Consider the following 11121-nt stretch of genomic DNA (forward strand, 5'->3'; position numbering starts at 1 on the left):
TTTTAATTTTATAAAATAATACATAGAAGCTTTTAAAATAAAATAATATATAGAAGCTTTTATAATATAAGTCAATAATATATACTCAAACTATTTATATTTATATATATAATTTGTATAACATAACAAATCTACTTATAAAAGTTTTCTTAAGAAAGTTATAGTTTACATTTTATTTTCTAGACTAGTATATAGAGTTTTGATATAACCCATTTTTATTGAAATATAATGTTTTATAAAAACTCTATCTATTTATATAAGAAGATGGGATACATCAACTCAATTGATTTATCTGTTTCATTTATTTATTTATTTTTTTATAAAAAGTAATATTTTCTATTAAATCTGCACTTTTTAAAACTTTAGTTGTTATATATATATATATATATTATTTTATTATCATATAATTATATATATAAAAAAAAAGTGAGAATGAAATAATTAATTAGTGAGGTTCAAGTTTGGAGGAGTTAAAAAAAGGAATTAAACAGAGTTAACAGAATTAATTGGGAGAGGGACATGTGAGATAGGAAAATGGGAACATACTATTTTTTTTTAGTCTAACACGACCTTTAAGTTTCTATAAAACCGAATAATAATTGGGGAATACTTAAATTGCACACACTATTTACAATACCTATTTATTATCCTCAAATATTTATATTTAATGACATGATAATTGGATAGACACGTGTCAGTTGATAACACACTCTTATCAATGTGTTGACTAAGGAAATGAGAAAGGTTGAGACCAGAAATGTGTCATGTCTGACCAGGGATGAAACATAGTCGATCAGAGGCGTATTTGCCTTAGCCGACCAGTGTGTTCCATGCCCAACCCTTTGCCCATGCCAACCAGAATGTTCTATGCTGGCTAGTGATGTTCTTTGCCCATATCGACTGGAGGTGTGTTTGGCATTGTCTTAGCCGACTAGTTATCTTAGAAGTTAACATCTAGGTGACTCTTCAGTAAAGCCTCAGTAATAGTTTCAATCCGAATTGCTCGTAACTACTGGAAGAATCTCTCAAATACCCCAGAATAATAGCTATATTGATGTAATTTGTTTATTATTTATTAACTAAAGTTGTTGAAACAATCAAGGCCCGTCAAAGGGGAATATGTCTCAATCCATGAGTCTATAAATAAATAAATGACTCATGATATTATTGAGGGATCCGATTGTGGGAGTATTTTTACTGGAAGTTTAGAAAGAAAAACATTATATTTTTGCATTTGTAGTTGAGAAACTTAGTTGACTCAGGTTCAACTCATCTCAAGTGGTCAAATATATTACAACTCCAAAAGTGAATTAGTCTATATTACCAATGAATCGAGACTGACATGTGTAGTCTTCTTTTCAAGATTTATAATTTTTTTTGCGTCTACTAGCGTGGTCAACACCATTTAAAATATTTATAGTCACATTGTAGTAGGGGTAAACATTTGACCCGAAAAACCCGCAAACCCGCCCGACTCGCAGCCCGAAAACCCGTTTTTTGGGAAAACCTGTCAAAATCGGGTGAAATCCGACCCGAACCCGACAAAAGTTGGGTCGGGTTCGGGTTTGAAAATTTGTTAGCCTCGGGTTCGGGTTCAGACCCGAAATCCGAAAAAAAAAATGGTATTTTTGAACAAAAGTGTAAAAAAATGGTATTTTGCAAATTTTAGCTTTTCGGCCCAAAACCCAATAGGCTCAGCCCAACCCAAAATCAAACCTGAAATCTGAAAAGAAAAAAAGGTATATTTGAAAAAAATGGTATTTTTGAAAAAAAAAGTGTAAAAAAATGGCATTTTTGCAAATCTGGGATTTTCGGCCCAAAATCACAAATGGCCCAAAAAACCCAAAATTACACCCGAACCCGAGTGAACCCGAACCCGAGTGAACCCAAACCCGAAAAAACCCAAAAATTTCGAATCGGTTTCGGTACCATTTTTCTTAACCCCAAACCCGAAAATCCGACCCGTGGGCACCCTACATTGTAGTGTATACAATTTGAACGTGTGTCTAGCAGTGGACAAAGACCTTACTCCCTTCACACCCGTTATTTAAGCATGCAGTAGTACTAAAGGAAAAGATTATTACAAGTTCTCTCACCCATTAACACATTCAAACAATCCAAATTACTCAAACTCTTCTGATCGTTACTATGGTCTCACCAAACTCGGCTCCGGCCATAGATCTAAACAGCGGCTTCTGTTCAGAGACCACAACCTCTACCACAGCCTCCGACCCAATATCTCACTCCCACCCGAAGCGACGCCGCTTTCCAACGTCGAATACCTCTTCTCACCTCACCTCACCTCCACTCCTCGCCTCCGCCTCCTTCCACTCCCGCTCTCATCGACCGCTGCATCCTCTACCCCGATTTCACACTACGCGTCCGGACCTTAGCCGTCTCTCTCCACACTCGTCTCGGGATCTCCGCTGGAGACACCGCCTTCGTTCTCTCCCCTAACTCGGTCCATATTCAGATTCTCTACTACTCTTTGCTCTCTCTCGGCGTCGTTATTTCGCCTGCTAATCCGGTCAGCACTAAGGCTGAGATTTCCCGCCAAATTCAGCTGCGCCAACCGATCGTCGCATTCGCTACCTCAGAAACCTCCGAGAAGCTTCCTTCTCTCCGATACGGCACCGTATTAGACTCGGACGAATTCGAGTACATGATGACGACAACCGAGGTCGGTGAGTTGCGCCGAGTTGAGGTGAATCAGTCAGATACGGCTACTATTCTTTACTCGTCGGGGACCACGGTTTTAGTCAAAGGAGTCGAGTTGACTCATCGTAACTGGATATCGGTTATGGCAGGAACTTTCGCAATCCGGCAGGCTAGGGCGTCGCCGGCGGTTGCGTTGTGTGGCAGTTCCTTACTTTCACCTGAACGGGTTCGCTTACTGCTTGAGGACGATTGAACAGGGTGACACGTTGGTGACTATGCGACCGGGAAGGTTTGATCTGAATCTCATGATGAGAACAATCGGAGGGCTGAGGGTCACCCATGTGGCATTGGCTCCGCCGTTGGTTGCAGCGATTGTGAAGCGTGGGATTGAAACGGAAGGCCATGATTTGATGAGCTCCCTTAGAGCCGTTGCTAGCGGCGGTGCTCCGCTGCCGAAGAGTTCATTGAATTGATGAGAAAACGGCTGCCCAACGTGCAATTGGCTCAGGCAAGTACTTTATTAACAAGCTCCCAAATAATAATAATAATAATAATAACTATACTTCAGGTTTAATTTAATAATAATAAGTCTTTTTGAACAATTATATATTTTATTAGTAAAAATTGTAATTAGGTTAGGTTTACAATTTACAAATTAGTAAACTTGTAAATTGGATAACAGTTGTAATTTAAGGCTATAATGTAACTTAGTTAGAGAACTCCGAACATGTGATCTAAATAGAACATTTATTAAATATTCTTATATCATTATAAATATATTTTACAAATTATAGTTAAACTTACAAACAAACAAAAAACCTGAATTATAATTTCTAACATAAAGAATCATTTAAAAACTTAATAATTGAAAATATATGCAATATTTCAAAACAAAAAAAAGTTATGAAACCACTCATCAAATCAAATTGATAAAAATTTAGAAACCTAATTAATGAAATGTTTTAAAAGGAAAACAAATTAAAAACTCAAATGCGGTGAAACTCTAAAAAAAATGTTTATTAAAAAATATCGAATGTAATATTTAATCAATTAGATCATCTCTAATACAATATGTAAATTTTGTACAAAGTTTGACACAAAAATAAGTGAATATCATATTTGGCTCAATATTTACCGTTGTGCTCTAATACAAAATATGCAAATTGACCCAAAAAGTAAAAAAATTATTAAATATTTATTGATAATATACAAAAATTAATATGTTTTTTATTTTATATTGTAAAAAAGATAAATAAAAAAAAAGTAACATGGTTAGTCATTAATTGTTATTTAATAAATTAGTGGCAATATGTTAAATAAAAAAATACACATTTATTGTTGTGAGAAATTTGACTCATGTTATATCTTGTGTCAAATTTGGCACAACTTTTAATATTGGCCAAATTCGGAACACTTTTTAGAACAATATTGGAGTGATACTTTTACTAAAATGTGCTAAATATAAGAATGGTAAATACTCATTTGGTAACTTGTGTTTTATCGAAATACATACTTGTTACCTTATATTTTCAATAATGCTCATCTGGTAGCCTATAATTTGAAATCATACATATTTAGTACCATGAACTCAATTTTTATCAATATAACCAAACTGTCATCAATTATATAAGTTTCAAATTCAAATTTAATTACTTGATTATATATAACTAAGAACAATTTGGTTATATTGATAACATTTTATGGTTCAAATTTGATTTCAGAGTACCAAATTTATACGATTTCAAATTACAGGTACCAGATGAGCATTATTGAAAACATAGGGTATCAAATAAGTATTTCGATAAAACACAAAATATCAAATAGTTATATACCAAATTTGTACGATTTCAAATTATAGGTACCAGATGAGCATTATTAAAAACATAGGGTATCAAATATGTATTTCAATAAAATACAAAATATCAAATAGTTATATACCCATATAACAATGCACTACATTTTTGTCACAACATTTTTCAACTCCATTGGAGTTGCTCTTACTTTCTAAATTTAGCATTTTGTATTGCATGGAGATGTTCTAACACCGACTTAGGTAAATTGCATGTTATTGCGTGGTAAAGTCATATGGGCTGACCGAGTCAACTGGGTGAGTGTTTTCAAATGCGGGAATGAAAGAAAGCAGAGTAGAAGGAGCTACGGGAAGTCTTGCGCCCAATTTAACAGCCAAGATTGTGGACCCTGAAAATGGAACTGGCATTGGTTTATCTCCATTAACACCTGGGGGGGCTTTGGCTTAAAGGACTATGTATAATGAAGGGTACGTATAAATGTTGCTTCTGAGAAGGGCTAAGCTCCAGCCTAATCTATTCATAATTTGGCATGGTTGATCATTCAAACTTCTAAGCTAGTATATATATACATATATTGGTTTTGTTGGAGACAAAGAAGCAACGGCTGAAGTTGTAGATTCCGAAGGATATGGCTTAAAACTGGGGACCGTTGCTACATTGACAATGAAGGTTATCTCTTTATTGTGGATCGACTTAAGGTTTTAATCAAATACAACGGCTATCATGTTTTTGTCTCTATAATTATACCAAGTGATCACATTATTAATTACTATGTCTCCACACAAAATAATTACTATTGTGTCATGTACTTATCAGGTTGCCCCAGCTGAATTGGAGCATCTGCTTCAGTCACATCTAGATGTAATTGATGCTGCTGTTGTTCCGTAAGTGTTTCCTAATTGTTATTAGTAAGTAGTTCATGGGATGGTTCCTATTGCTGATAAAGTACAAAACAACAGGTACCCTGATGAGGAAGCTGGTAAACTTCCTATGGCCTTCGTCGTCAAAACCCCCCGGAATTGTTGCTAATGAGTCACAAATCATGGATTTCATTAAGGAAAAGGTAATTGAGATTTTTACTAACCTGATTGGTTTTGAGGGATGCATATGCTTTGTTCTATATCAATGTGAACGCAACTATACCTTAAGGATTCTTATATAGAATATGTCCTAACATGATCTTATTTTGTTTCTCTTTTGGTTTGGCTGTAGGTTGCACCATACAAGAGGATAAGAAAGTTTGAGTTCATTGATGCAATACCATGAAATGCACAGGGAAAGGTGTTGAGGAGGGAATTAACTAAACTTGCATTATCATCACCTACCTGAAGTTATCATTTGCTTCTTTTTTTCTCTGTTTGGTACGTGTTGTAACTTCTAAAAACTTATAGTTCATAGTATAGTAATGGTATTCTACGTAATTTGTTACTGATAGGAGGATCAAACGATCAATCATCTTTTCAAATTGATCATGATGACTTCCCATGTATCGTGCTTGAATTCGTAAAACATTTCTTCAAACTATATAGAAGAGATAAATCTGTATATTTTATAAAGAAAATGATAAAAAAGCTGTGCAACAATTAAAATTATCACTACAAGGTGCTATTAATGTTATTGAAGAAGCTACATTATGGCATCAAATGGAGATACTATTAGGAATTCCACGGCCGGTTACCCCTGGACCAGAGGTAGGAACAAGCAACTCATATGGGGGAACTCCAGCGCCACTTCTGTTCTTTAGGCGATTATCTTTGTTTCTTTTGTTAATAATCTTCTCTATCTCCTCTAATTGAGCAGAGTATTTACTAAATAGCTTGAGAATTTCATGATCATTTGTCCAATGACTATGAAGTGGATTGACTTGACCCAAGTACTCTTCATCTGCTGAGTGAGTTGAGAGAGTGTCTTGGACTGCCATAACTTTGGTGGCTTGAAGTTGGGTTGGCAAAGAAGACAGGAAAGTGCGCTGTGGATTTAACATAAACTTCTCATAATCAGAGTCATCTTCATGTGGAATGAGTTTTCTTAGAAGCGTGGGGCGGTTAGGGACATACCCTCCAAAAGGGTACTGTCCAAAGTTAATGGCTGCATGCTGACCTGAAGCCACCCAAATAATAGTGGTAAGTATACTAGACAAGTCCTCTTTGGTCTCAAGTTTAGGCCACCATGACTCGTTCCTCTTGTCATAATGACCCTTGTTCTTCATCTCATCCCACCAAGCTTGGAGCTCAACATCAGTTGTTACAGAGTTTGGCTCAACATAATGGTGTTCAACATAAGATTCCACCCATTCTTTAATGGCAGACCATACCAAAAGCCCGTCTGCAGCATAAGGGTAATCTTCGATTACAAGTTTGACACCACAAGGCATGGAGGGATCCTCCACAGCCATACCCCTGAAGATTGCTATGTCAGACATCAAATTGTTTGAAATGTTTAAGGCAATTGAGATATTAAGATGCAATAAAATCTTACCTGCGGATAAGATCAGCTGGAAGTGCTTCCATGTCAAACCGCCATTGGCTCTTGTATGCTGCTGAACTCAGCTCCAGGGCATACTTACCGGGACTGAAACTCGCCTCGATTATTCCTCCTCCATTGATCAAGCTTTGCCTGGCGAGAGCATTAATTTCCAGTGTGTAACGCATGTGAGGGTGAAGAAGTACGTAAATGGGGTGCATTGAGCTCAGATGCCTATGAGTTGCAATAATATAAGGCTCCATACAAGCATGAGTCCTCAACCTTGAATAACAAACACAAAACAGATTAGACATGGACTTATCTAAGCTTCTTTAGACATAACACAATGTAATTCAATAGCCATTTTTACCAGTGATTTACTAGTTGATGGACTCCAGCATCGTTGGAGCAAACATGAGCTTTGGCAAGCTTCCAAATCCAATGCGTTGTGGCATCGTGTCCGTGTGTGTAAACAGTCTTATTATTATCAAGGGAAGAAGGCGATGGAGGAAGTGAAAGCTCAATAGCTAATGGCTTCAGAACACCAGACTTGGTATAGAAGAAAACTGTCCTAGAGGCATAAGCTTTCCTCCCGGGCAAAGAGTTCATCCTCGCTATAAATGGCAAAAGCATGTCATGGTAGTCAAGTATGAACAGCTTCTTCTCCTCAATAGCCTGCAAAAACAGAACAACATCAAAGATAGAAAAGAAGAGAAAAGAGAGATGATTATCTATGTTTCTTAATTCTACTACATAAACATAGCAATATGTATATATTAGTACCTTTTCAACACTCATTCCACCAAGCTCTTGCTCTAGAAGTTCCTTTGTGATAGCAGATTCTGGGGGACCATATTCAGCAGGGTCTAGTTTACTGAGAATGGGAAACTCCTGTGGAGTTGATCACGAGGAATCTCAGAAAATAATTCAAACTAAATCAATTTAGTAAACTCAATAGAACTGGATATTATTACCTTTAAAAGCTCAATGCTCACAGGATTAACCCCAGCTAAACACTGGCGAGCAAACTCGTTATCTCTCAACCATGAAAATCTGTCTCCTGAAGAAATAAATAAAGTGGCTATGATCTTTTATGATCACTTGACAAAACTTAGGTAAAAGCATTAGGGGTAGAGATTACTTACTTTTAATAACAGCAGGGACATCATATTTGAACAACCTTTCTTGAACACTCATGACCTGTTTCATGAACTTTCCCATAACTGGAAACTTGTTAATGACTTCATCTTGGTCCTCATCTTTCAAGAAGAATCCATCGTTGTACAGCTTATCAATATCAGTAAAACAGTTGAAAGAGATATCTGAACTAGACAGTGATGCAGCTATAGATGGTATAAGATTATGAAGCAAAGCTTTCAATCTTCCAGCTGAGAAAGTGTTTTGCTTAATCTCTTCAAATGTTTCATCCCGGGGTACATATACTGGATGAGGCTTTTCAATTCGGCTCTCCGAAAGAGGATCTATTACAATCGAATCCAATCCAATTCATTAAGATCACAAGTAAAGATTAAGAAGTCAATCTTATACTGAAAAAAAAAAACAATGTGTATACCTGATTTGCTAGGAGGTCTGCCAGTTCTACACCTCCTGGGATATGGCCTCTTCTCCCCACCAATGACTGGCCGAGCAAGATCTTTCTGTCCAGGCTTACCCAAATCATTGTAAACATCATAATCATAAATCCTATCATGGAGCTTTCTCTCACCTTTCCCATTTCCCCTAATGCTCAACAAGTCTTCACGTCTGAGGTCCTTAAGCCCTGCTGGTGTTTGTGAAGGTAAGTAGGCCTGTTGTTCACCAAGATTATCATTATTATTATGAGCCTAAAAAAACATATATACTTATCAAGAAAAAAATATTAGGAAAGAAAGTTAAATTTTGTTTTTTACTTGATTTTTGAAGATGATTCTACTCTCAGGATTATCTTTGCGTGAATGGATCCATGTATTGGCAAGAAAGAATACTGGACCTCCATCGAAACCATGAATAACAATCTCTAACAAATAGAACTCTTTGCCATGAAGATTGGTAACAAGAACAGCACCAGGGACCCCGAAAGCTTTTGGGACTATAAAGTTTGCTGCAAATTCAACTATGTGAAGATTGTTCGTTGGCTTTGGCAACCACCCTCTTACACAAGACTGGATACTCTTTCCTGAATTAGTCACTGAAAATACAAACAACATACATATATATATATATATATATCAAAAAGAGAGAGATTAAAAGTCATAATAATGATGTAAAACTCAAAGTTGTTTCTTTTTTAAAAAGCTGAGGAGATTACATGCTATAACTGTGAATTTCACCCAAAAAAAAGGAAAAAGAAGAAACCTTGGTCAACTTCCTCGCTGACTAGTTGAATCTGTATCCCTTGACCAATCCCATTAACGAAAAACTCCCATTGATCCTCCATTTTCTCAGTAAGCTTCTCCTTCATCTTCTTCCTGATCGTCATCACTGCTCTCACTTCAACCCCTTTCGGCGAAGAAGATGGCTTCAGAGAACCGGTGGTATCTCTACTCTGATGAGCCGGAACAGAGCTAGCAGTAGTCTCCACTGTTTTGTTGTCACCACTACTGATCGCGGCCCGGACCGATCCACGTCTACCGAGCACCGACCCAGAAACCGCCACGTGGGCCTTTCTAAGTCCACCATATTTTCTGGCGGTGGATCTCCGGTCACCGGAGATGTTTGGGTTGAGAGGTGCAGTGGGTTTGACCGACAGCATAAGTCCTTGGACTCTCCAAGAAAATCAAGTTTATGAAAATGGGTCAACGTGAAAACACGAAACAAGAGTCTCGGTGAGGTCAAAACGACGACGTTTCTGGCTGACGGTGTCGGAGAATATGGCTGTCTGAGCTGAGAATGAGAGTCAGAGACTATTTTCGTTGTAGTTGGGATCTATATAGTAGTAATACTAAAGTGGTGGCTTTTATTAAAGTTGCCAAAGAGCGCGTGTACGTCACGTAGCAGTGAGTCAACTGTAAAAAAGATAGGGAAATTTTACCTTTATGCATCTTAATATATTTAATATTTTTAAAATGCCAACTTAAAAATTCTCCCCATAATATGTCCCCTCTTATATTTTGGACAAAAATATCCTCCTCACTCAAATTTAACACTTCCCACAATTTTTTCTCTCTATTTTTTTCTCTCATCCCTCATTTACAGCCATTTTTTCACAACTCGGAGGTAGAACGGATAGGAAATTTCTTGGCGTTTTTAAGAGAAAAAATCATAGGTAAGTATCATTTCTTTAATTTACTTATGAATATGAAATGTCATGGTTAGATATTAGATTCAAACTGTTCCGCAATTGAGTTTGTATTTTTTCTGCAATTTTTGAACTGTTCTTCGGATCTAGGATTTCCAAAATCGATGGTACATCGATGCTCCATCGATTCCATGTCGATGCTAATGCGAACATCTAAATTAGATGATATTTTCGATGTAATATCAATGGTGTATCGATGTTGAATCGATGTCATATATATTGATTTGGTTCAGCGTCGATATGGCATCGATATTACATTGAAATTGAATCGCATACATAGGGCAACCATCAGCATCGATGCCACATCGATTCCATATCGATACTGAGGCGAATTTCGACGTTAGTATCGATGTAATATCAATGGTGTATCGAAATTCCATCGATGCCATATATGTTTATTTGGTTCAGCGTCGATGTGGCATTGACGTTGAAGCAAATAAACATATATGGCATCGATGGCATTTCGATACACCATCGATGTCATTTCGATACTGAGGCAAATATCTAATTTCGATGTTGGTATCGATGATGTATCGATGTTGAATCGATGCCATATATGTTTATTTGGTTCAGCGTCAATAAGGCATCAATGTGGCATCGAAATGGTATCGCATCGAAATGGCAACCATCAGCATCGATGATGCATCGAAATGTCATCGATGTGGCATCGATTTTGAACTACAATACAGATTTTCATAGGCATCAATACATCATCGATTTACCATCGATTCTTCATAGATTACACTTTATTTGTATAATTTTCTTATGTTTTTTTTTTTTGTAAATTTGCAGGTTCCAGAGTTAATATAATTGTTTCTTACAACAGTGTTTGGGAACAGAAAGGAGAAAAATGGAATTTCAAAGCTGGTTCGAACATTATAATACATGTAC

The 11121-nt window shown here is 36.6% G+C and overlaps 1 protein-coding gene and 1 pseudogene across 2 annotated transcripts; one reads left to right on the top strand and one right to left on the bottom strand.

Moving 5' to 3' along the window:
* Positions 1–2098: 2098 nt before the first annotated feature.
* LOC133823799 (4-coumarate--CoA ligase-like 5) lies at positions 2099–6064 on the top strand (annotated as a pseudogene).
* Positions 5996–9860, bottom strand: LOC133822338 (lipoxygenase 6, chloroplastic). 2 transcript variants are annotated; one of them, XM_062254629.1, is made up of 9 exons: positions 9288–9860; positions 8843–9120; positions 8506–8740; positions 8078–8413; positions 7907–7992; positions 7716–7823; positions 7303–7607; positions 6948–7214; positions 5996–6868 (listed from the first exon to the last, which is right to left on the bottom strand). In XM_062254629.1, exons 1-9 carry the CDS (start codon positions 9682–9684, stop codon positions 6109–6111), a joined length of 2772 nt encoding a protein of 923 aa, XP_062110613.1. In that variant the 5' UTR covers positions 9685–9860; the 3' UTR covers positions 5996–6108. The 2 variants fall into 2 exon arrangements, with proteins under 2 accessions (XP_062110613.1, XP_062110612.1); XM_062254628.1 differs by having other exon boundaries at positions 7303–7823.
* Between the last annotated feature and the right edge of the window lie 1261 nt (positions 9861–11121).

The sequence above is a fragment of the Humulus lupulus genome, chromosome 3 (assembly GCF_963169125.1).
Source record: "Humulus lupulus chromosome 3, drHumLupu1.1, whole genome shotgun sequence".
NCBI lineage: Eukaryota > Viridiplantae > Streptophyta > Magnoliopsida > Rosales > Cannabaceae > Humulus > Humulus lupulus.

What these genes read in the sequence shown, in the direction of transcription:
- LOC133822338 (XM_062254628.1), bottom strand. Translation starts at nt 9,684, where the DNA reads ATGCTGTCGGTCAAACCCACTGCACCTCTCAACCCAAACATCTCCGGT. An exon ending in CAGACCTCCTAGCAAATCAG is followed by an intron (nt 8,414 to 8,505) that starts GTATACACATTG and finishes CGATTGTAATAG; the next exon opens with ATCCTCTTTCGGAGAGCCGA. An exon ending in CCAGCTGATCTTATCCGCAG is followed by an intron (nt 6,869 to 6,947) that starts GTAAGATTTTAT and finishes AGCAATCTTCAG; the next exon opens with GGGTATGGCTGTGGAGGATC.